Raw genomic sequence first — 27,304 nt, 5'->3', positions numbered from 1 at the left:
TGTTCTCTTTTTATTAGATTTTGTATAACTTAAGTTTTGCAAAGTTTTTTTGTCTTTTTGGGATGAATGAGCAATTCATTTCAATAGAAATAGATGTACAATCAGTCCAAAATGCAACCAAACAATCCAACACCAATACAGAAACAACCAACATCATAAACATTACAAAATGAAATTTCCTAGTCTTAACAGACACAAGGACCATTAACTGCTACTATTCTCCTGTTTTGAACAGAATTGCAGTAATTGTTACATTCAACTTTGTTCTTCACTTCCCACCTAATCATTTTGAGTCCCATCGCCTCTTCAGAAGAGTCTTCCTTGATTAATACTAGCATTCCTCTGAAACCAAATATGATACATAGTAGAGCACAATGCCAATCTAGACACAATGGATTTCTCATACTTGAGCATAATCTCATGCCAACAGAAATATGGGATTTTTTCAAGGCACCAGCTCATTATGGTTCACCATATATTCATCGAGAATGAACAATCACAAAACAAGTGATCCCTACTTTCAATTATCTTTTTACAAACAACACATTGAGAATCAAGATTAGCACACCATCACTACACATTCAATCTCCTGTGGACATTCTGTTGTGAACCATTAGCCTTAGCCAGCCTATAAACGCATGCTTTGGAATTACTTTGGGAAACCAGATGATGATCTTCACGATTTAAACTTGGGGAATTTCTTCCTAATACAGTTTCATGCACCTGCACAAGAATATGTCATTGTTTTCATAGTCATCCAAATTAGCACATCTTCACTTCCCAATCTCAACTAGACTAAGCTTACTCTGTATGTTAAACAAGCAATCTTGGGACATAATATCAGAGAAAGTGCCTCTAGCAATACCATAGCTGCCCAGTAAAAGCTGCAAGTACCATCTAAATGCTTCAAATTTTGTGGCAATTAGAGGCTACTATAACATACAAAATTATTGTGAAAGCCTCAAGAACCTTTCAAAATGCATGAACCTGCCATCATCTGAATGAGAGTTTCTAATTTATTTATTTTTGTATTTATCTGTTTACTGATTCGTTATGGTAAATAGATATAAAATGCAGTGGGGCAGTTATACATTTGGATTAAAAATGTAGCAGGACCAATTTTTTTAGGCAATATAGCATTTGTCTTTCCATTTGTCCAAGGTTCCAAACTAACCTAAATTAAGCCAAGTGCTTAAACAATTAGACAAATTAAATGAAATCCAGCAAAACCTGAAGGAATATAAAGATGAAAAATTATGGAGAAAAGTCCAAATAAAATAAATGTGGAAGAAATCCAACCAATATTCATAGCAAAACCAAAAACTGAAGAAAATGGGTCTGTTTCCAAATCAATTTGCACAAAAGCTAAGCAGAATAAAAATAAAAGACAATTTCAACCAAAAAAAAAAAACCATTTAATAAAAGAAGAAAGTAAACCCAACAGAGAAAGCTTAAATAAATAAGCCAAATTTCATTTTTTTTTTTTAAATTACAATGGAGCTCATTCATGAGCACCTTGTAGGCAATCTGTCAAGAACAGAATTGCACGATTTAAGCCTATCAATTCAAACCAACATTTACATATATTGTTATAATATGTTAAAACAGAAGTTGTTTTACTTGCTACACCTTTATTATGTAAAATTGTATGCTACAATGGATCCAATGAATGGTATAAATAGGGAATACATTATGCCCATTATGGAAAACTTAAAATCATGGTAGCTATAAAACCGTGGACCATGGTCTACTCTATTGATGATATAGTGTATTGTATTTTAACTTATATGTCTTCATCACATTACATCAAACACATTTACACAGAAATATCATTCTAATAAATAAAAGGGACAACAATGGTGCATTTTGGCATGAGACCAATAAAAGAAAAACACTTACGATGTACCTTTCAGAGACAATACTGCTTACGAATTCTTGAGGAGTCGCTGACTGTGGGTGAGAGCGAAGAGTGAGAAACCACTGGTGAGTGCAGCTGTTGAGTGACTGAGGCCGACATACTCAACAAAGAAAAGATGAGCTCAAAGAAGAGACATCATAGAAGAACAGAAAGGGAGGGAGAGATAGAGAGAGAGAGGGGGGTATGCTTTGTTACCGTTGTGGACCAAGTCAAAGAAAGAAGGCTAGAGATTAAATCAGGGGCTGCAATAAACGCAATTTCTGAATTTAAAATTGAAAAATACAAGTATATATATGCCAAAGAAAAGGAAAAATAAAAAAGTAACCAACAATACTTGTAATAGAATGAAACATGGTGACTTACTAGTCCTGAACCACCTTAATTAGAATCCTTGCAATCAGAGTTACCATAGTTAGAGCAACCATGAGCTGTACATCCTTTGTATATAATTGAATCCTCCTTGAGTGTGGTACATCATTAGAGCTGCCTTCACCACTAGGTCTAGCCCCATTGTATTCATCAGGCTTTTCTCAATTTTGCTACTTTCTGTTGAATTGTGAAAATCATGTTGAGCATCTACATCTACACCCTTGTGAAGTGCTCAATGGAAGTTATGGCAATGAGTGAAGCCTCATACAATTACCCACATAAATGTCTCAATACAGAAACAACCTACATTACACCATAAACATTATAAAATGAAATTTCCAAATCTGTTAGTTTAAGGAGACAAGGACCACTAACTGCTACTACTCTGAAGTACAGAACAGGGTATACCCCCAAAGACAGCAAATTCTCCTGCTTTGAACAGAATTGCAGCAACTGCTACATTCAACTCTGTTCTTCACTTCCCACCTGATCATTTTGACCTAGCCTCTTCAGAAAATAGTCTTCCTTGATGAATACTAGCATTCCTCTGAAGCCAAATATGATACACAGTATGCCAATCTAGACATAAGTGATTTCTCATCGTAGGACATACTCAGCCAACAGAACTTTGGGTTTTAGGCACCTTCTCATTATGGTTCACGATATCCTCATTGAGAAAGAACAATCACAAAATAAGTGGTCCATACTTTTAATTCTTCTTTTACAAACAACACACTGAGCATCAAGATTAGCATATCACTAAAACATTCAATCTTTTATCGACAATCTGTTGTGAACCCTTTAGTCAGCCTATAAACACATGTTTTAGAATTACTTTGGGAAACCAGATGATGATCTTCACCATTCAACCTTGAGGCATTTCATCCTTATACAGTTCCATGCACCTACACAAGAATATTTTGCTGTTCTCTTAGTAATCCAAATTAGCCAGACTATGCTTACTCTGGATTTTAAGCAAGCAATCTGGGGACCCATAACAAAGAAAGTGCCTCCAGTGATACAAAAGCTGTCCAGTAAAAGCTTCAAGTACCATCTAATTGCATCACATTTTGTGGCAATTAGAAGCTACTATAACATACAAAACAAATAATGAGAAAGCCTCCAACATTCCTTCAAAATGCATGAACCTGATATCACTGATTTAGAGCTTCTAAATAATTTATTTATGTATTTATCAGTTTAATGATTTCTTATAGTAAATAGACATAAAATGCAGCAAAACAATTACGTGTACTGATTCAAATTGCAGCAGCTCCAAAGTTAAAATCAGCACTTTTTTATTTTATTTTAAAGCAATACAGCTTTGGTCTTTGCAATTATCGAACCCCATTAGTCCAAGAGTCCAAACTAACCCAAATTACGCCAAATACTTAAGCTATTTTTTTTTTTTTTTTTTAAGTGAACTCAGAAAATAGGTTTTTTTTAAAGTGAACTAAGAAAATAACAGTAATTTTTAAGTGGACTCTTTCCAAATAGGTTTTTTTTTTCAAGTGAATAAGCCAAAATTCAGTAAAAATAATTTATAGTCAAATATCTTCACGAGCACCTTGTAGGTAATCTGTCAAGAATATATTGTTAGAATATGTAAAATAGAAGTTTTCAGAATTGAGACTGAGAAGGAAAGAAAGCAGAAGTTCTACACTTATATTGGAAAACCCTTGACTAACTACATCTTTATTTTGTTAAATTGAATGTTGGAAAGAGTCCAACTAAGGGTATAATTATGAAAATCTTAAAATCACAGTAGCTAGTTGTATTGCAAAATCTAAGTATTCTAAAAAAGCATGATCTTCTAAAATTTGGGATTTATTCTTTTAAGGGAAGATTTGTACAAGGTGGTAAAATGAAAATGGCATATTGGCATAGTAAACTTCTGACGCTCACAGGTTTAATGAAAATGTAATAGCAATGACATTTTGACTCTGTAGATTCCTTTGTATCATGGCCTACTTTCTCTCCAAAACAAAAAACCAAGGTTACCACCGGCCCAATAGGAATCTACAAAGTCCATGTAACACAAACTTAACGTAATTTCTGAGCTTAAAATTCCAAAAAAACAAAAACAAAAGTTATACATGCTCAATAGGAAGCTATAGAGTCCATGTAACGATGACTTACCAGGTCCTTCATTAGAATCCTTACAATTAGAGTTAGCATGAGCCCATGCATTCTCTATCTTTCAATCCTCTTTGAGTGTGGGACATCGTTAGAGCTGCCTTCACCGCTAGGTCCAGCCCCATCATATTCATCGCGGCTTCGCTTCATTTTGATACCTTCTGTTGCATTTTCAAAATCAAGACCAACATCCAAACCCTGATAAGGAGTGCTACAAGTGTTGTTGCTGGATTGTGCCATCATTTCTCTTATATCTTCAAGGTCTTTCTCGTATACTAGACGAAACCCACATTTCTTAATCTCCCGGCAGTGGCTAAAATCATATTGAAATGAAAATTTAACCTCCATCTTTATGAATCCATTCTCATTAATTCGACTCAATACTGCTCTATTATTCTTAGTAAACATTTGAGAGGGTCTATAGGACATCCAAAGGTGACTTGATTTAATCTGAACCAATCTAGTACTAATGGCTACATAAAAGCTTGAACCTTCATAGTTATTGATAAAAACGCGACATGTCAAAAAATGGCCATTATTAGAAAGATAAATATTGGGGCATGACAATTCAGTACACACAGCCAATCCAATCCACTTATTACTCAAAACAGACTGCAGATTTTTGTTGGGATGAGTAACTTGTGCCTTAACTATATTTCCCACACTCTGATGGCTAAACCATGTTGGAATTTCACTTCCAGGAATCACAATATTAAAGTAACCAAAATATATAGATTGCTTGCGGAGTTCCTGAAACGTACAAACCATGATGTTTAGAATTGACAAAATATACATATATATACACACACACACACTAGGAGCACAAACACTTCATTTAGGGTGCCGTATTCATGTCATATTCATGTCATACCCACGTCATACCAGTATCGTATTGGCTGTTTCATGTCATAATTTTTTAGAAATTGTTTGTGTCACCATGTCGTACCCGTGTCAGTGTCCATGCTTCCTAGTGTGTGTGTGTGTGTGTATAGAGAGAGAGAGAGAGAGAGAGAGAGAGAGAGAGAGAGAGAGACCTGATGAAATGTTAATAGCATTCTCAGCACATTAAAGAACATGTCACTCCGACCATGACTATCAGCCAATTTGAAGCAATTGAAGAAGGAAAAATGTGTACGGCAGAAAACGTGTGGTGTTAATCTATTTGGAAATGTTTCCAATGAGGTACAACCATCTGCTGTAACCCGATAAGTCGTTGATGGCAACTGTGGCAACAAACGAAGTCCTGTGCAATTGCGTAAATTAATTGCCGACAATTTAGATAGTTGCACAAGACTTTCAGGAAGGCAACTAAAGTGATTTTCACTTAGATCTAAATGGTTTATAGAGGATAAGTTTCCAAAATCATTAGGGATTGTTTGGAGATTACAGTCACTTAGGTCCAATTTCGTTAAAGAACACATACCCAAAAGGGAAGGCAATAACAAGTTCACAGGATTTAGGCTTATTCTCAACATTAAATTAAAGGGAAAAAACTTATTCCATAGTTTAGGTGGTGGCCCTTTACATCCCCGAAAAGATAGTTCTTTAAGATTCTTTAAGGTAACACTAGAGAAAGGCAACTCTCTTAAAGCGATTCCGCTTACACTGAGCTCCTCTAGACTTTCAATATTCCATAGCTTCTCCGGTAGACTATCAAGCTTCGAGCATCCAGACAAATTAATATGTTTAAGTGACTTGAAGCTACAGATGATACTAGGAAGACACACAAGGTTCTTGCAATCTCTTAAATGCAATGAAACAAGGTTTGTCAAATGTTCAATTGAGGAGGGAAGTTTCGTAATAGCAGTGCCATCTAAGTGAAGTTTTGATAAGCGTTCCATATTTCCCATAAATTCTGGAATTCTCTTGATTTTTGAGCAACCAGAAAGAATGAGAATTTCAAGAGAGTCCATTTCAAACTTGCTTGGAAGACTTTTAAGGCTTTTGCAGTTTTCTAGACCAAGAAGAGTAAGCCTTTTAAGAACCATGATAGATGGGTGAACTTCATGTAAATTTACACAACCATTAAAAATAAATTTCTCAAGATTGGGAACTCCAGTGAAGTCTGGGGTTGCAATGAGGTCTAAGGAATTGTTCAATTTGATGAACTTCAAGTTGTCCAGGTACTGTTCAAAGCCAAAATATACACTCTAAAAGAGTTAGATTTAACAAACCCTATAATTAATTGAAAACTAAAAACAAAGTTGTATCAGAGTACTTAAATAACAATCTTACCTTTGTCCCTTTCCAAAGCTGTTCAATTTTGCTATGCAACAAGTGAAGTTCAACAAGCTCATTTGGTTGAAAATCTGGTGGCAAAGATTTTGAAGGATACCAAGCCCAATCAAGAAGTCTTAAGTTATTAGAAAGATGGTTTGGGCCATGCAGAAGTTGAACACCATGAATTATAAGCAATTTAAGGTTAGGCATCTTTGAAAAGGCTTCTAGGTTCCAAAGTCCCTTGTCGTATTTACGTAGTTTTTTAGCTTTAGGAAACTCTAAGACTAGGCTTTGATTTGCTCTTGTTCCCTGATAATCAAGAAAAAGGGATGGGTGAATTGCAAGATACTAGAGTTATTCAAATTGTAACTGTGTTGAATAACATTATAAGGCATACGCTCAAGTTCTACAAATGATCTCTTACCGAATTTTCCACCAATACGTTATGAATGTCCTTGTGTATCCATAATCTGCTCCAGGTCGCAGGTTCTTGAGGATGATCTTTACGAACTATGCGTTGACCCATCGTTTGTAGTAGTTCATGCATCCTATATTCATTTTTAAGTTCTTTTATAAGTGACTTTTCAATGAGAACCCTTAAACCAATTCCAGGGTAAAGGCCAAGACAATCTAGTATTTTTTCCACATAATATTTTTCCTTCATATTAAAGAAACATGCAATATGTAGAAAGATTTCCTTTTCTGTTTCATGAAGTCCATCAAAACTTATTTGAAGTATTTCGATAACATCTTGATCAGGAAATTCGTTGAGCCTGTTTAATGCACTTTTCCATTCCTTCTTACTTCTTTTAAACAAAAAAGAACCCAAAACCTCAATAGCTAATGGAAGGCCTTTTGCATAATTTACAAACTGCTTAGACAACTTTAGATAACCTTTGGCAGGACAATCACTCTTAAAAGCTTTCAACTTAAAAAGATGAAGAGCATCATCTTTATTCAATTCTTTAACCTCATATATTTCAAATACGTTATGTCTTTTCAACAAAGACTCATCTCTTGTTGTGATAATAACTCTACTACCTGGACCAAACCAATTATGCTTCCCAGCTAATTTTTCTAACTGGTTCAATTGATTTACATCATCAAGAACAAGAAGAATCCTTTTATGGCACATGATACGCTTGATCAAAAGAACTCCTTTATCAACATCTAGTATATTCATACTTGTCTCCCCCAAAACATCATGAATAAGTCTTTTTTGTGATGAATGTAAACCATATTTCTTTGATTCTTCTCTAACATTAGTGATAAAACTATGACCTTCAAAATCTCTAAAAATTGTATCATAGACAGCTCTAGCAAGAGTTGTCTTACCAATTCCTCCCATCCCCCAAACCCCTATGATGCGAACATCATTCAATCCTATAGCCAAAAGCGACATCAATTCCTCCACTTGAGAATCTATTCCTACTAAATCACTATTATCTCTTGGAAATGTGTCACTTAATTTGGGAAATATCTCTTTCACAATATCTTGGATAAATTCTGACTCATGCCTGCAAAGAAGAGAGACAATCAAGCAATGCAATTGAATCACCAATATTCCCTTCCACATCCCAAAAGAAAGCATATATTTAGTGTTAAGTTTCAATGTACATTACCCTCAAATTTTGCAAATCTCACCTTGAGAAGAAGAGAACTAAATAAATGCAATGACTCATACACAAGAATAGTAATTCCAAAATCCAAATAATTGAGAATAGAGTAATAAGTTATTGTTGGAGCAATATATATAAAAAATTCTATTAGAAAAGAGTCAGAATTTTAGTTTCAGGGGTAAGAAAAAAAGACATAGTTTGACATAATATTGATTCAAAAAATGTTAATTAATATAAGTATTAAAATAAATTAAAATCTTTATATCTTAGTTATCATAAATAAATAAATACATAAAAATATAAAAAAAAAATTAATTTTCACATAAAATATAACTTAATCATAAATTGTATTTTCTACTTAAAGAATAATATAAATTAAAATATAACATCAAAAATCAATATATATTCATCAACATAATAACTTATAAAGAGAAATCTAAATATAAGAAATGTAAACAAATAATTTAACCACTGAAGAGTACCTATAAATTTTCAAAACATTCTATATGTGTTTTTTATTATTTTAAGCATGTGTGCAATAATTAATCATGGGTGCAAAAATTAATCTTTCTTTTCTCTAGTTTAAGTCCCCAACTTTCGTTTTCAATTATTGCAATTATGTGTATGAAACTCCTAAACAAGGATATGCGGTATTACAATTTTTATTTAAAAATAATAATAATAAGATAACTTTTATTTTTATTTTTATAATTGATAGTTCACCCACATCACGTACCACGCCATTTTTAAAAAAAAAAATTAATGAAATGGGTGTCCCATATGATTATAGAAGTGTAACCTTTAAAAAATTGTGAAAGAGAAATACATGTGCAAAATAGTTTTTTTTTTTTTTTTTTTTTTTTTTTTCATAAATGAGTTGAATCCGAAAATAAAAATTTAGAACAATTTGTTGGGCTTGGCAAAGATAGAGGAGTAATTTTTAAATCCACTACAAATTGGTGGAAGAGGATTCTCTTCTTTGTAGAACCTTTTGATTCAAAAGTGGAAATTTGTTGTAAATCATTTTAAATTCAAATGAATTCCACATTGAAAAGTGAAAAAGTAAGGAGATACAATTTACTGTGTAAAAATGGTAATCCCACATTTAAAAGAAGATAACAATGAACAATAACTAAAGACTTAGGGTTATACATGTCAAGAGAATCTTCCGTCTAAAAGAACTACCCTTATAGTGTTATATTGTTATAGTTTATGTAGTATACCAAGTATAAATGTCAAAGGGACCAGTACCCTGTACCCAACCAAAAATAGAGATAGTTGTTCTCATGTCAAATGCATTAGAATGACATACTAACAACTAGATACCATATAAATCTCGCGTGTCAATGATAACGATTATTTAATAACATATACAAATAAAAACAAAAACATTAGCATGAATTACCTATCTTGTAAAGGAAATCCAGAAAGATTGGCCACTTCTGTCAAAGTAGCTCTCCATGTGTGAACTTTATCCATATTATCTTTGAAACGTTTTTCATATTCATCAAAAGCTTGTGCATAAGTTCCTGCCTGTTTTCGCACCTCAGATGGATTCACATAGTAAAAAATGGGCAAGACTGTTTGATCCATCTTTTTTCTACACTCCATGATCTTCACAAGTTCATCCAAACACCATGTTGAGGATGCATAGTTTTTAGAGAGAATAACAATGGCAAACATTGATTCTTCTATTGCTTTTAAAAGCTCAGGTGAAATAGATTCTCCTCTTTTGAGATTTTTATCATCCCTGAAGGTGATGATGCCCTTCTGTTTCAAGGTAGCGTATAGATGATCTGTAAAATTCTTACGAGTATCCTCACCTCTGAAACTTAAAAAGACATCGTATTTCCACTTACGACTAGAAGAAGAGGAAGAAGATGGGTTTTTGGCATCCATGAAGCCAATCTAAATTTACAAGTAAACCTTGAATCACAATCCAGAATTATAGACACTCATCAAAATTTCATTCAATTAGATTTCAAGTAAAAATAAATAAACAAATAAGGAGTAAAAGGAAATGATATAGAAATTAAAGAGTAAAATTAAAGAGAGGAAATAAAAGAGAAGAATGGACATAACAAGTGAGAACTTACAGATGCTCAAAAAAAATTAAAATAAAAAGTGAGAACTTACAAATTTTGGAGATTAGCAGTAATAAGTGTATGGTCGGTGAAGCTCTTATATTGTGTAATTGCTGGTTTAAATAAAGGAATTTGCAGCTTGTTGTGTGTGAGACATCTAGAGAGAGAGAGAGTCCTCCGTTTATAGTCGAGTCTTCTTTTTCTTTTTTCAAGCTCGTTTTTAGTCCATTGTAGAAATCATTTAAGTCACTAGACTTTAGTGTGGCCCTTGCTTTTAAAGTATCTTTAGACTTTAAGATAGAATGCATATTGGCCCAAGACTCACCCACTTGTTCTTTGCCGACGATAGCCTAATTTTCTGCCGTGCCTCCATGCTTGAATGCCAAAAAATCCAGGCTCTCCTCTCTTGCTACGAGAAAGCTTCAGGGCAGCTCCTTAATATGCACAAGACGAGCCTATTCTTTAGTAAGTCTACCCCCCCGGACACCCTTAACCTAATTAAGACTTCTCTTGGAGTCCAAGAAGTGAAACAATGTGAGAAATACCTGGGTTTACCGACCTTAATAGGAAAAAACAAGAAGGCAAGCTTCAGGTACATTAAGGAAAGGGTTTGGGCGAAGCTTCAAGGTTGGAAAGAGCAGCTCCTCTCTCAGGCTGGCAGGGAAGTGCTCCTCAAGGCAGTCATCCAAGCAATACCGACCTATGCCATGAGTTGCTTCAAGCTTCCAATCACCCTTTGCAATGAAATCGAATCCCTGATTAAGAAATTCTGGTGGGGGCAGCGTGGTGAGCAGAGAAAAATCCATTGGACCAAGTGGAGCACACTCTGTAAACCAAAGAGTTTAGGCGGCATGGGTTTTAGGGATCTCCAAAAGTTTAATGAGGCGATGCTATCGAAGCAAGTGTGGCGGCTGCTAGCTTGTGAGGACTCCCTTTTCTACAGATTTTTCAAAGCCAAATTCTTCCCTACGGGTAGCATTCTTGAGGCAAAATAAGGGAGCGGGTCCTTTGCTTGGAAAAGCATCCTCAAGGGCAAAAGGATTATCCAACAAGGCATGTCATGGAGGGTGGGCAATGGTGCAGCAATCCAGATCTACCATGATAACTGGCTGCCTGATCCTAGCCTCAAGAAAATCATCTCTAAACCCCTCTTGTTAGACAGCCGGGAAAGGGTTTCAAGTCTTATCGATAGTGTGGGTCAGTGCTGGTCTCAGGAATTAATTGACACAAACTTCCTTCCCTTCGAAGCAGCCATAATCAAGGCCATCCCTCTCAGCTTTGGCAATTGCGAAGATGTTAGATACTGGCCGCTAAGCAGGGATGGTATTTACTCTGTTAAATCTGGCTACCATTTGCTGGTAAACATGGAACTTGATGAGCTCCCTAGTGCCTCAGACCCCTCATGTGCTAGGCGGCTTTGGAATGGCATTTGGAAATTGCAAGTTCCTAACAGAGTAAAGAACTTAATTTGGCGAGCGGGGGCTGACTCACTCCCATCGAAATCAAACCTCAGAAAAAGAAGAATCCCAATTGATGCTACTTGCTCATCTTGTGGCCTGGAACTAGAGTCTACGCTTCATGCTATCTGGTCATGCCCCTCATTAAGGCAGGTTTGGAGTATTCACTTCGGTTGGCTGTTGGAAGCAGCGGGTCAGGCTTCTAATTTCCTCGATGTTCTGCAGTTGGGTTTTGATAAGAGTCTTCACATGGACTTATTTGCCATGACTGTTTCTCAGATTTGGACTAGGCGCAATAAGCTCCGTGTGGGTGAGGCAGTAGCTCCGCTAGCTTTACTCAACCAGCTGGCGTCTACCAGCCTTCTAGAATTCCAACAATCCTCCCTTAACCATCCAAAATCTCCCTCACTCCCAAAGGTTACTAAATGGTTACCTCCCCCCCCGAACTGGGTTAAAGTTAACTTCGACGGAGCTACATTTGGCGACTCTTGCTCTGCTGGTTTGGGAGCAATAATTCGCAATGACATGGGTCTAGTAATGGCTGCTTTTACACAACACATTCCACTGCCTACTTCGGTAGAGACGGTGGAAGTATTGGCAGCTCGGGGTGGCCTCTGCTTTGCAAAGGACCTCGGCTTCAACAAAGTAATTGTCGAAGGTGATTCTGAGATTATCATTAAAGCCCTTAGCAGTAATGGTCTCTCTGCTTCCAGCTTTGGACACATTTTGCAGGATATCAAATCAATGTCTTCTTCGCTTGGAGGAGTTCTCTTTAATCATACCCGTAGACAAGGCAATAGAGTTGCCCACGGGTTGGCTAGAATGGCATGTAACTTTGAATATTTCCAATCCTGGATGGAGGATGTTCCTCCAGGAGTGCTTGACATGTATATTTCTGAAGTTATTAAGTAATTCCCCCCCTCTTTCTTCGAGGGCGGTTTCTCAAAAAAAAAGATAGAATGCATACTCACGCGGACTGAGGGTGGGATCCACACGTTGTTTCCTGTAGCTAGTGCAGTAGTGCTAAGGCAAAGCTAAATTAAAAAGCAAAATGAAGGTGAAATGAGTTATTTGCTATAGTTTGCTGTATTTTTTTATGTGTCAAGATTCAAAGGCTGCACTAAAAGTCTGGTGCTTCATCATGTTTTGTTCATTAAAGAAAATGGAGTAAACAAAGCTGAGCACCACGTTGCATTCTAGAGTAATGAATACTCATCATCAGCCTAACTGACTCGCATGCCTAGGCAGTGTTTTTATAATTATATACTCTCTCCTTTTTAATGTGTGAGCCAAACTAATATATACTCTCTCTCTCTCTCTTTCTCTCTCTCTCCTTTTTTACTGCTTGGCCACATTCATTCAATTATATATGGCTCTGTCATGCTAATGAGAGTTTTTAAAGCATTGATTAATAATTTATTTTAAAAAATTTTGACATTATTTTTATAGAAAATAAAAAAATTATCAAAATATTAATTTTTTTTTTATAATTTTTTTTTAAATGGACTATTAACCAATATCCTAAAAACATTCGTCATTTCTCTATATAGTTTTGTTTAAGTATGTTTATTTGGCAAATGAGTTTATAATTATGTATTTGTGAGCAAACTCCCAAGTATGAAACTTAATTTATGTAAGTGTGTGTATAACATCCCTATATAGACTTCATATTAGATTGTATACTAAAGTTTATTAAAAATATTCCATTTTAATTGTAATAATTATATAGAATTTGTAATTATAAAAGGTTAATATAAATCTAGTTAATTTTTATGAGTTTCTCAACGAAGATTATTCTATATATCTAATTAACTCAAATAATTTGATTTTAACTATAATTTAGTCAATAATTATTAGCATAAATTTCTAAAGGGCTAAAAAAATAAATAAATAAGGAGTAAAAGGAAACGATTTATAAAGATAAAGAGTGAAACTTAAAAGAAGAGGAAATAAAAAGAGAAGGGAAAGATGCATGTTGTAAGGACTCAATTTGTAACTACCTCAAACTGGTTTATTGGGTTCGAACGTTAAAGGCCCAAACAATAAATTTGTAAAGAGTGGGCTAAAAGGCTAGGTCTTGGTCACCGGACAGTGGTTAGTCATGGTATTCACAATAATCGCACAGAGATGAGTTGTGCTTGCCCAATAAGATTTTCTCCTCGGCACGATCTGGGTGGCTCTAGTTCTTGACCATCATCCTCCCCTTTTTTGGCTTGCTTCCTTCTCCTTTTATACTAGCCTTTAGCCTCCCTCCAATGTCCACGTATAGGTTCAGCTTTTTAGGGCTGATATTTATCCTATCAGCCCATACCCAAAGTGGTTAGGGATGGTTGCAAAAGCTGAAAAGTATTGCTCTGTCAAGCGCAGAGTACTTAATCACAGTAATGGTAGCCCTTCCCTTGTCCTTTGTCGCCACACTATTCAGGGGTCCTTTCTCCATCAATGCAGAGGTGTTTAGCTTTTCCATGAACTGTTCCTATACCGTACTTGCCCTTTCTTCTAGGAACGCTTTGGGATGCCGAGGACAGAATCGTCCTCGGCTATATCTCTAGGCCATTTGGACTTTTGTTGTATGTTCTTGGTAATGTCCCTCTTCGGCTCGGGTCTTGGGCCCTAATGTAAAGTGGGCCGGGGTCACAAGTTCTCTAGCCCCACACATGTAAAACAAGTGAAAACTTACCGATTATGAAGAATTGCAGTATTGTCTGTGACAAAGGAGTCAATACGGTACCGGAGGCTGTACCGGTTTGACCAGTGGTACGATATATTTTGGATACCAGTCAATACCGGTGTACCGTTTTGGGTTTATCACTATTTTTTTATATTTATAAATAAATAAATATATATATATATATATATATGTATGTGTATATATATATATTATAATAAATATAAAAGTTTACCATAAAATATTTCCTCAATTTATAACTAATTATTCATGGTTTTAGACTTTTGTATCAATTAAAAGAAAAAAAAACACAATATAAAATATATAAAACTTAAAAGTTACCATTGCATACTAAGAAAACAAATAATATTAATAAGTTAATGCAAATAAGTTACCATTCTGCCCTAACAAAAATTCAAAAATTACAAAACTTGAAAAAAAAAAAAAAAAATTCTCTACCGAACGGTACGTCCGGTACTAACCGGTATTACTCAAAATTGACCGATACAACCGGTATTTAAACCGATACGAAACGTTGATATTTCGATATCGATATACATACCGGCCAATATGGCCGATACCAATACGGTACTAACTTCCTTAATTGTGAAGCTCCTATCGTATGATTGCTAATTTCAACGTTTTGCGCGTATAGAGAAAGAGGGAGAGAGAGTCTTCCGTTTATTATGGTCCAGCCAATAACTCATTTAACTTTTTCGATACTTCTATAGATTTGACTTTCGTAACAGATGAGAGATTGGGATCCACACGTTGCTTCCCTACTGCCAAGGAAAAGGTAAATTATTAAATGCAGATGTGAGCAAAACAAAGGTGAAAATGAAAGGAGTAGGTTGTAGATAGTTGTATTATTTTATTTTTAAAAAATGATTAAAAAGTTGTAGAAAAAATAAATACGTTGAGTTGGTTTTTTTTATAAATTTTTTTGTTATTTTAACTAGTCTTTAAAGTATTAGTTAATAATTTATTTTAAAAAAATTTTAATACAATTTTTATAAAAAATAAAAAAAAAATTATCAAAATATTATTATTCTTTTCTTTTTTCATAAAAACTTTCTATCCTCGTATATTTTTTTATCAGTATATAGCTATTCGAAATTTTTAGAACGCAAAACTAATAAGAATGAATTTAATGATTATCTACTTGTGTACTTCAGCATTAAGAATGGAGTAAACAAAGCCGACGTTAGAGTCAAGAGTAATGAATACTCATCTACATAGCAGAGTTCAGTTAGGGCAGGCATGCCTACGCAGTGTTAGCCTGGATTGAGGCTTGACCCACATGACAAATCAATCATATCTAGCATACGTGGTACACCAATGACCAGGCCTGCTCAATCTCTAACCACACAAGAAAATAGGCCCCAAGAGTCCATTCATAAAAATGAACCCAAGTTAACTTAAAAATATTTTTGTTTATGTTTGTTTAGCAAATGAGTTCATAATTATGTATTTGTGAACGAACACACAAGTATGAAACTTAATTTATATGCGTGTATAACATTCTTATATAGACTTCATATTAGATTGTGTAATTAGTTTATTATAAATAGTCCATTTAAACTGTAATAATTATATAGAATTTATAATTATAATAGGACTTTGGGGGGGTTATTTAAAACATGATGATATGACCCTCTTGGCTAATTAGCATTAGCAAGAGTACTATTTTCTTCATATTCTGGTTGTAGTATCATGTAAAATTATGCATGATTGTTCCTTCTTAGGCTCACACCATGAAATTTCTATTCAAAAAATTGTATGTTTTAGTTTTACCTAAGAATGATATGATATTCTTTTTCATTTCCATCAAATTTGATAATAGTTTTCCCTCTCATCATATCTTGAATTTCTAGGAGAATATATCTCTTACCAATTTACAATAGATTATAATATGTAGGGTTTAGAGGAATTGTACTACTCACCAGTGGAATGGAATTTTTGAGGTTTGTTCTTACTTTATAATATTTATTCTGTTTATTCTCTTTTAAACAAAAAGAAATATCTCATCATTATTTCCCCTCTTTTTATTGAGAGACCTTAGGTTTTTTTTTTTTTTTTTTTTTTTTTTTTTTTTTTTTTTTTTGTTGGAAGTTGGGGTGAAAAGGGTTGTATTGGTTAGCTACTTTTGTATTTCTCCTGCCTTTCAAAGGGCACGCTACCGAGGATGTATACTTTTATAATGTCTAGTTTGCATGAGATGGAGTTGCTATTAATGAACAATTACATGCTTGCACTGCACATAAGACTGAGATAGGGCTGATGATTCTTACATTGAAGATTTGCTTTCTTCAATTACTGGAATTTGTGAGATCATATTAACTGCAATTTCATTTTCTAAATAATTACTACCTCTAAACAGCTTTTCGAGTATTGGTAGGTGGATTATATGTTGGTGTGGGTGTATGTTCCAAACACTTTTATTCTTATTTATTTTCTAACCGTTGGAAATTTATGAGAAAAATAGCCGTTGGAAAATTATGAGAAAAATAGCCGTTAGGCAATAATTGATAATATAACCGTTGGGCTTTTAAGAGTTATTAGTAACCAATAACTATAGACTATTATCTTCATAAGTAGCCTATATAATACTCATCATAACACATTTTCTAAAGGGTCTTTTTACTACTCTATATTTTAGATATACACAAGTCTATTATCTTTCTCTCCCACATATTATTTCTACAAGAATATTTGTTCTAAGGAAAGGCAATAGAAGGTTGTTCTTAAACCTTTTGTGAGTGGAAGTGTGTACATCACAAAGGTTGACACTATAGTCTAATTATGGGGGTTGTTTGGCCAAGAGAACTAATCGCACCAAGTTTTACTTTGGGTGGCACGAATCAACCTTTAAGGACAACACTCTTTGCGTGATTCTATAGCACTATGAGATTGTTCCTAATTTTACTTAAATTTATATTATTATTGCTTATTTACATTCTTGCTAATTATTTGGGATATTGTTTGTTGTATCAAACTTGTTTATTCACCGTTATTTTTCAAACATTATATTGGTTATGTATTCGGTATTTAGACCATTTTTTTTCTAATAAAATCTATTCAATGATTTTATTTTTTCTACCCTTGCATTCTAAAGTTGCATATGTGGAAGCAGCCACAAGGTCTTGGATGTACTGTACAGATACTTAAAATCGATTTTTTGGATTGATTCAATGATGTTCTATTAGATCTCGTGAACGCATCATTACTGAACATTTGAAATAACTTAATAACATGTGGATTAAATTTGGAGATAATTTGAAAATTATTGAGCTATCATAGTAGAAGAAAAAAAAAACAATTTAGAGATTGGGGGTATAAAAAAAATATCTTTTTACCTTAAGGCAGGATAGGAGAGCTACGTGGGTCTTGAATATGATGCCTTCCATATTATCTATGAAGTAGCATGATCTTTCAATACAATGACGGCTCTAAGAATTTTTTTTAGGGTAGCCATTAATAAATTTAAATTATAAAAAAATTTAATAAAGCGATAATTTGAATATATTAACGTCACAAAAAAATGCGTAAATACATGAAGTATTATAATTTCTTTCTACTAACAAAGAGAAAAGGAAAAAAAAAAAGGATTGATAACAGATAAAGTGGGAACTAATGATATTGAAATGAGAATAATAAATTAAGTGAGAGAGTCTGAATTAATAATAGAGAAGAGAAAAATAGAGAGAGAGAGATAATATTTGATACAACTGTGAGTCAAGTTACTAAGGAGAGCAAAATTGTTCCAAATGCAAAGCCAAAAAGAGTATAACAGTCGTCACCATTAAGGAGAACTAACAACCATAATATTTTTCTTTGTACCAATTTTTTAAGGAAAAATGAAATTAGGGATTATTTTTATTGAATAAATTGAACAAATTACAAATTTGAAAGATTAGCAATTGTAGGGGCTTGGGCTCGGGTGATCGGGAACGGCCCATGTAACCAAGGCCTAGGGTTGGAAAAAGAAACTGGCCCAATATTGTAGGGATAGGCCTAGCCCAATAATAAGTGTGCAAGGGTTCAAAGATTGAAGTTCGGGGGAATCCTATTGTGTTTCGACTAGGTTAGGCCTAATACCATCTAACAAGCCAAGGGGAGGCTGATGAAAGGATGGTCAAATCCAAGTCGATCCCCAAGTACTGTTAATGCCTTTGGGAAGTTCGCTGCCAAACACTATTTGGCGTCTGTAACAAGTTTCAAAAGAATTTTTAGAAGGAATTATTTTTCCTTGGGATTCTAGGTAGAAGTGGGATTATGTGGGAAATGATGAAAAAGTAATCATTTGAACCCCCATTAAGGAGAGACTATAAAAGGGGAGGGAGGACAAATAGTTAGGGGGTTCGAGAGAGGAAAAATGGGAAAGAAAAAAAAAGAAAAAAAAAAAAACACACCAGAGGGTAGGTGAGAACTGGGCTTTGAACCACGAAAGTAAAAGAGGTTGGGCTATCAAGGCAGCGTTTGAGGCAACAATCCGTAGGAGTGCAAGGAAACCCACCAACAAGTAAACTGGGAGCCCAAGTCCTTAGTTCCTAAAAGCATCACTCTCGGTTTTAGGCACCATAGTGATTTTTTTTTTTTTTTTTTTTTTTTATAATAGGATTTTTGTTGAATAATTTGTTCAGTTGTTGTTATTTGGTCTTGTCTTGTTTTTGTTTGGATTATGTTTGTTATTATTTGGGCTAATATTTATTGTTGTTATTTAAGCATTTTTTTTTATAAAAGGGATTAAGGATTATGTTTGGGGGCACAATTAATTTTGGAGTAGTTAATAAATCTTATGCAAAAAAATGTTTTTAGTGGGTAAAAAGATAATATTAGTATTGGGCCCAAATTAGAATCAATAACAATTTACCACAGTGGATTTGTTGTGAAAATAATTTGAATATAGCACTACTCTTATTTTTGTTGAACCCATATTTTTGTAATTCTTAAGTTAGGGTGTTTAAAATTTTTATTAGGATGGTCACATTAAGTTAGTTTAGCACATATTTATTTTTTGGCAAGTGTGTGTATATATATATATATATATATATATATATATTTTTTTTTTTTTGCAAGTCAAGGTGATCCTATGGCCACCCTGGCCTGCATGTGGAGCTGCCACTGCTTCAATATCTACATTATGCCAGCTTTAGCTTACAATTTTTATGTTTAACATTATAACCTTAGCACACGAAGTTCAAAGCCTTTAATGTTTTTCCTTTTAATTTTTTTTTAATGGATGTAGTTTATTTAAAGATGTTAGGGTCATATTTTATATGTAATTGACGAATCCTTTGTCAAAACGTACTTTACTTGTAAATTGGGTAGATCTAAATTGAGTTTGATACACAACAAATGGTTGTATTAAAGACATGAAGATTGATCCAAGAAATAAGTGAAGAAAAGCCGTTTTATTGAAGCTCGATAGGCAGCTCGACAGATGGCATCTATTGAGATTTATTAGGCAAGCTTGACTCAAGCTCAACACCAACTCGATCTATCGAGCTTTACGAATTCAAAATTTCCAGGTTTGAATTTTGGCTCATGTTGACGGATTTATTTAGGGTTTCTTTTCTTATAACCCTAGGCATATATAAGGCTTATTTTAAAAAACCGTCATACACGAAAATAGAGACCAATAGCTTTATTTTATCTGTGAGAAGCCACTGCGTTTGTACGCCATAAGGTTTGGTAACCAAGTGTTTCCTAATCTTCGTTGTTGATGAAGTGAAAAACTTTGCTGCCAACAACATTATTCAAGTTGCTGGAGTTAGTCACCTATTGCGATCCGTGCAAAGGGTTAGTCACAGATTGGAGATTTATGCATCAAGGGAAAAAAATGCTACTACAAGATCAAGTTTAATGTGGTATTGGAGTAAGGGTTCAACTGTAGGTTGGTATTTTGGAATAGGCTAGGATAGTGGTAATATTTCTGATACTTATAAACGCTTAATTGTTGATTAGTGGATTCTTAGGAGTAGTGATCTTAAAATCACTCGGTGGAATTTTTGCTTTACGAGAGGTTTTCCCCATTTGTCAATAAATCACCATGTCAATTTAATTTCCACTACTTTTAATTTATTTTGTGATTTGTTGGTGCTTCGACGATTTGCATGTAATTTGACCTAATTAATTAATTTGGGTAATTGAATTAATTAACCAAGGTTAATCTATCTTAACCCAACAAAAGATTTGTAAAGCATTCTTGTGTTTGCATGTTGTGATCCCTTTCTACTGTTTACCAATTGTGTCATATATGAGTTTTCAAATGAGAATCCTAAATGTGGTTCTTTAAACAATACTGATAATGACAAGAACAAGGGATAAACAACTAGGATTTTGTAAACAGGCTAAACAATAGAAGGGATTATATTATAAAAAAGAATGATAGAGACCTTAAATTTCATGAAAGAAAGGATGCAATTGATAATAGATGTGGGATGCCTACCAATAGTTCGAGGTTGTTAATTGAAGGTACAAATAAGTTATACAAAGTTAGAGGTTTTTTTTTTTTTTTTTTCCTTGGAACTAAGCCACTAGGGTGGATCTCATGCTCCACCCTCAATGTGATTTGATGAGCACTTTTCATCATCATCAACCTTTAGCCCCAATTCCCCCCCCCCCCCTTCCCCCCTTTTAATTTGACCCTAATATTTAAAATACCATAATTTACTTATTTTAAGTCCAATAACCCATAACTATCGTGTTAAATCTTATGGAATGTACTATCAATCCATGTAAAAAAATTTTTTGACAAAAAAGAGTAGTAGTGAGTCAAAATTGGCCTAGAATTTTGGGTTTTTCACCAACTTTCCCAACTAGGTTTTGGATTTCTGTCTCTTCATGGCATCGTTAATACAAGAGTGAAAACAAACATACGTAGCTTTGATACCAATGTTGAATTTGTTAAATGGGCCATATATTCTCATATGATCAATATTTAAATTGTTAAGCTTTGCACTTATGGCCATGTTCTAGGGAATAATAATAATAATAATAATAATAATAATGAAAAAAAAAGAAAAAGAAAAAAATTTGCACTTACATTCTCACACTTATTATTTTATATAGTTTTTTTTTTTTTTTGTATTCTTTATATTTTTAATTTTTTTTTTTCCATGTTCTTTTTGTTAATGCGCAGATGAGATGTAGAACTACATGCCCACAACCAATAACTAAACAACAAAATAATTAACAAATATTAAATAAATAGAAAAGAAACAGAAATGTGAAACCAACTTGTAAATCAATGAAGCATTACCATACAAGAATTTAGGAGTAGCTTGGGGTGTAAAGATGTTCAAGAATTACCATAAGACAGAAAAGTTTCTGGTACTTACCTCTGCGAGTCTGCCTCCTATACAAAGCAAAGAAGTGTACAGTACAACCGGGAAATCTAGCAGGTTGCAGCAGAGAGATGTTAGCGAAAACTTGCAAAGCACTGCGATCGATTTTAAGTGTAATTAGGGAAGAATCAAAACGGTGATGGAGAACGAGCAAGTAGATGTTATTATGTTAGTGTAAATGCCTTTCGTGATGATTTTTATATATATATATATATATATATATTAACAGACATCTAATTCTTGCTTAGCTATTTCGACAATGAATCAGTGATGATTTATCTATCATTAAAAAAAAGAGAAAAGAAAAAGTGATGATTTATTTTTTAACAGGCATCCCTACTTTCCTTGAGCATCTATCTCAAGGCAATACTTTCCTTGAACATCTATCTCAAGGCAAGTCCAGATGCACTTTCCAGAACAGGGGTATGAATTTTTGGAGATTCTAGCCTTTTGCTCTTAATTTTTAAAAAATTTAGCAAAATACCCCTTTTTCAAAACTATATAGGGATATGCCCCTGTTTCGATACTCGATTACCTTAAAATCGAGTTTCATTAAAATACTCGATTCGTAAAAAATCGAATTATTTCAAATAAAACTTAAAAAAAAAAAAAAAAAAAAAAAAAAAGCATGGAACTCGATTTCAGGGAAGTCGAGTTCCAAAACGCCGCTATAGGGCTTTAAAACGTCACTATAGGGCTTAAAAACGCCACTATAAGGCCCCTTGAACTTGGTATGGGGACTTATAAATTTTTTTTTTGCAGGAAAACGCCACTATATGGCTCTAAAACGACACTATAGGGCTTAAAAACGTCACGATAGGGCCTAAAAACATCACTATGGGCACCCAGAACAAAGCGATTACACTTATAAAAAGTTTTGCAGAAAAATGCCGCTATATGGCCTTAAAACGTCACTATAGGGCTTAAAAACGCCACTATAGGACACCCTGAATATGGGCCAATTACTGTTCTAAAAAAATTTGCAGGAAAACGCCGCTATAGGGCTTTAAAACGTCACTATAGGGCTTAAAAACGCCACTATAGGGCTCCCTGAATATAGAGCAATCACAGTTATAAAATTTTTTTTTGCATGGAACTCGATTTTCTACAAATCGAGTTATTTAATTAAACTCGATTTTAGGATAATCGAGTACTAAAACAGGGGCACGTTCCTATATAGTTTGCAAACAAGGGCATGTTGCTAATTTTTTTTCAAAATTAGGGGTAAAATGCCAGAATCCTCTGAATTTTTCCACTATCATTTTGAATAGGATCGATTCAATTGAAGTGCTGTTTGATCTTGAAGGACTAAAGGTCGACAATGACCACCAGGGAATCACAATACTTTCTGAATTGAAATATTTACGAGTAGGTATTTCATCTAAGTTGGCGTACATGTGGAAGAATGTTCCACAAGGAATTCAGGGCTTTCAAAACCTAACATCAATTGAAGTATATTCCTGTCGCCACCTAATTTATTTAATCCCACTTTCTATTGCAAAACTACTTGTGAAACTTCAAAGCATTGACCTATCTGTTTGTGATGCAATCAAAAACATTGTTCAAAGAGATGGAGAAGAAGAGGCAGCAAATATCATCATTTTCCCTAAACTTAGTTCCTTGGATCTACAATGGTTGCCAAATCTCGTGAGTTTCTGTATTGAAGCCTATTCTTTTGGATGGCCTTCCATTAAGGATATTACTTTGAGACATTGTTGCAATTTGAAAACAATTGGTTCAGAAACTCAGAGCCCAAGAAAGTTAAAGAAAATCAACGAGGAATTGGATTCAAGACCTCATGAGCCTAGAATTAGGTCCCTTGGTTTTCTTGGGCGATGCCTTGAGTGTGTACCACGTAGCAAAAATTATGGTCCAATGGCTGTGTCAGACCAAGGCACCACCAATAAATCCCAAAAAAGCTATTCTGTGAAGAAAGAGGTACGTAGAAGTTCTATGATTTATGCACTTTTCCCAATGGATCATGGTCATTGACTCTCATATAGATATCTAATAAAATCAATTGTTGGCCATAACCTTAACACATTCAACATAGTGAGATAAAAATAAATAAATAAAGAGACGTTCACAAATCTCTTTATACCATCTTTTTCTCTTAAAAAATGCAAATAATAATTGAAAAGAAATTATTATTTTGCATGTTTAAAAGAAATAAATTAGCAGATAAAATCATGGTATGAATTTTTCCACTATCATTTTGAATAGGATCAATTCAATAGAAGTTATATTTCAACTTGAGGAACTAAATGTTGAGGAAAGTTTCACGGCACTAGTACTTGATCAGTTACGAAAATTTCATCTAAATAGTTTATCAAAACTGATGCACATATGGAAGACGGGTCCAAAAAGGATCATGGGCTTTGGAAGCCTGAGCTTGTTAGAAGTTGAGAATTGTAACAATCTGACAAATTTGTTCTCACCATCCATAGGGAAATTGCTTGTAATGTTAGAGGAAATCTATGTAGCACGAGTGCGTTTTGGGAATCGGGTGTGGGTGCGGGACTCGGCAATTTTTGAAAAAGTAGGGTGCGGGTGCGGTGGGACTCGGCGATTAAAAAATTATTAAAAATATTTTTATTTATATTTTCTATATATTTTAACTATTAAAATATTTTTTAAAAACACATTACTATGCTTTGATTCACAAAACAAAGAAAGAAGAAGGCAAGAAACACATTAATATGCCTCTGAGGTGAGAATTTCGAATTTTTCAGCCAAATTCAAGGCATATTTCGGCCTTTTTCGGCCTTTTCTAGCATGTTTCGGCCGTATCGGTCGTCGGCCGATATGACTCGATATGGCCGATATGACCTGATTCTGGCCGAATCAGCCCGGTTCAGAGCGAATCGAAGCCGATTCGGCATGAATCGAGCCGCGTCGGCGCGAATCGAGCCGAGTTGGCCCGAATCTGAGAAAAAAAAAAAAAAACTCAGACGCGGCCTGACGCGCAGGCAACAGCGTCGGACGCCGCGTCCCACTTCGGGCCACGTCGGACGCGGGTGCGGCACCCTCCCAGCCGCGTCCGTGCTTTCTAGGAGGAAATAAAAGTTATTGGCTATGAAAAAATTGAAGAACTCTTTGCAGTAGCAAGAGAAGAAGAAGAAAAAGAAGTTTTGTTCTGCAAAGTGAACTCAATCTGGCTCAAGGATTTACCAAATCTTCAGTGCTTTTGCAAAGAAAAAAATGCTTTTGAGTGGCCATCCTTGAAGAAAATTATGGTAATTGGATGTCCCAATTTAAGGACATTTGTTCCAACTAATCTAAAGACACCTAAGCTAGAAGGAGTATACGAAGACAAGATATTCAAAACACCTCAGCGGAAGGGGGACCTCAATACCACCTTAGAGCACATATTCAAAGGAAAGGTATGGCACATTCTCACCACAAATATATGGAAGAATTTAACACTTGTATTGTGTAGACTATTGCAGTATATATTTTACAAATATTAAAAACTTTTCTGAATAAGTAGAAATTAGACCACAGTTTTATAAAAAGAAAGAAAGAAAGAACACAATTTGTCTATGTGAACAAAATGTTTTGACAAACAGTAATTTTTTTCATGGGATCAACTATAGCAGCACCGATAGTAATCACATAGCTATTGTCATTTTTTCCAATTGCAAATATTATGATTACTTAAATCGCATATATGTATTATTTGTACAGGAAAAACAGGTGGATCATGACATACAGAAACAAGAACAAACAGTAATCACAGATTCACATAGCCACTGTCATTTTTCCAATTGCAAATATTATGATCACTTAAATCACAAACATATTTTTCATTTATATAGGAAAAACAAGTGGATCATGAGACACAGCAACAAGAGAAACTGAGACCAATGAGACAGAACAGCGAGACAGATATGTGATGCTGGGCAAGTCATGTAGTAGGTGAGCATATCACCTTTTCTATGGTCAGTATTTTGTCAGCATCCAAAAATACATAAAAATGAAAAGCACATGCAACTTTTTTCCTTGTTTTTTTTTTTTTTTTTTTTTTTTCGTTTTTTGTTTTTTTGTTTTTGTTTTTTTTTTTTTTGGTTTTAATATGCAAGTCACACCATTTGAAACCATTTCTAGCCAACAAAAGAGTCAAGAAATATTTTCGTGAGCAGTAGATCAATAAAGAGTAAATCATGTAGACTTTGGTAGAATTAGAAATCACTCATTGTTAAGAAAGATAGTTTTGTTTCCCTAAGAAAGAAAGGTGTTAATTAGAACTACCTGAATTAAGTAGGCTCAATGATAAGGTGATCATTAGATGTATTATACTATTATTCAATTGCTTCCCAAGTATAGAATGTCAAATCCGAATGGAAGAGCAAAAGCCTAGGTATGTGGCTTTCTTTTGATCTACTGCAATATCATATACTAATATGGTGATTTGAATGTTTCTATAAGTCAATGTGCTGGTGGTGCTGTGTGGTGCACTCAATAAGAATCCCAACCAATAGTATATAAGCTATCTAAGCGATGTGAGCTTGTTTAAGGGTGGAATGCAAGAATGTTGCTGATCATGGACTCAAATCTATTGGACATTTGGAACCAGTTTATTTACTATACTTAGTTGGTATTCATGAAAAGTATTTAATGGACAATCAGTCCAATACATCTTTTTCAGCAAGAGGACAAACATATGTTACGTTGCTAGTTATAAGACAATTACTTGTGCACTAACTTCTTGTGGGCTAATAGTTTTCATTCCCATGACCAGAAAAGGGCTTTGTCTTAGCTAAGGCCTTTCAATTCCCATCTAAGAGTATTTAATTGATAGTTGTATAAGAGATCTAAAGTTCAATTTCTATCTATACAAAAAACCGATTAGTGTTTAAAGGGCAATTATCAGAAATTGGCACCATAGATTGAAACTCTATCAAAAATTATAGCTGTATAGAATCTGAAAAATCATATTTGGAAAAAAGATAATAGTTAGCAAAGATCTTTTTTTTCTTTTTTAATACAAGATAGAAATTCTACTCTAGCCTAATCTAAGTGTATATGTGTTTGAAACTCCATCCTGGAGACTTGAACCTCGACCCTTGCCCCCCACACCCCACAAGCACTTATACTTGTGGAGTGACCATAGCACCAAGAGTAGCAAAGATCTTGGATGTATAGGAACTTTTTTGCTTAGTCCCCCTTGTTCACTTTGCTTTAATTTTACATTTATATCAATGGCAGCTCCAAGAATTTTACATTAAGAAATTTAATTTTAACAAAATTTAATAAAAAGAAAATTTGACTATATTGAGTTGCTGACATAAAAAAAACACGCAAATGCATGAAGTTTCACAATTTATTTAATGAGTTTTTATATTTTGAAATCATTACATGATAGTTGATTATCAGTTGTCATTATCTATTGTCAATATAGGTAGGTGTGAGTGTGACCACACCCCACAAGCACTTATACTTGTGGAGTGACCATAGTACTAAGGGTGTGCGGTGGTGTTAGCA

The 27,304-nt window shown here is 34.2% G+C and overlaps 1 protein-coding gene across 10 annotated transcripts; it reads right to left on the bottom strand.

Annotated features, from left to right (window-relative positions):
• Positions 1-457: 457 nt before the first annotated feature.
• On the bottom strand, positions 458-10,630 carry LOC115963174 (TMV resistance protein N-like). Of its 10 annotated transcripts, none has more exons than XM_031082082.1 (8): positions 10,399-10,630; positions 9,668-10,188; positions 7,068-8,160; positions 6,659-6,952; positions 5,458-6,573; positions 4,427-5,173; positions 806-3,192; positions 458-723 (listed from the first exon to the last, which is right to left on the bottom strand). In XM_031082082.1, exons 2-6 carry the CDS (start codon positions 10,159-10,161, stop codon positions 4,481-4,483), a joined length of 3,690 nt encoding a protein of 1,229 aa, XP_030937942.1. In that variant the 5' UTR covers positions 10,162-10,188; positions 10,399-10,630; the 3' UTR covers positions 458-723; positions 806-3,192; positions 4,427-4,480. The 10 variants fall into 10 exon arrangements, with proteins under 10 accessions (XP_030937942.1, XP_030937944.1, XP_030937946.1 ...); XM_031082084.1 differs by having other exon boundaries at positions 458-884; positions 1,900-3,192; XM_031082086.1 differs by having other exon boundaries at positions 1,900-3,192.
• Positions 10,631-27,304: the final 16,674 nt, after the last annotated feature.

This window comes from Quercus lobata, chromosome 10, assembly GCF_001633185.2.
Source record: "Quercus lobata isolate SW786 chromosome 10, ValleyOak3.0 Primary Assembly, whole genome shotgun sequence".
NCBI lineage: Eukaryota > Viridiplantae > Streptophyta > Magnoliopsida > Fagales > Fagaceae > Quercus > Quercus lobata.
This window is presented reverse-complemented; position numbering and strand designations above follow the sequence as displayed.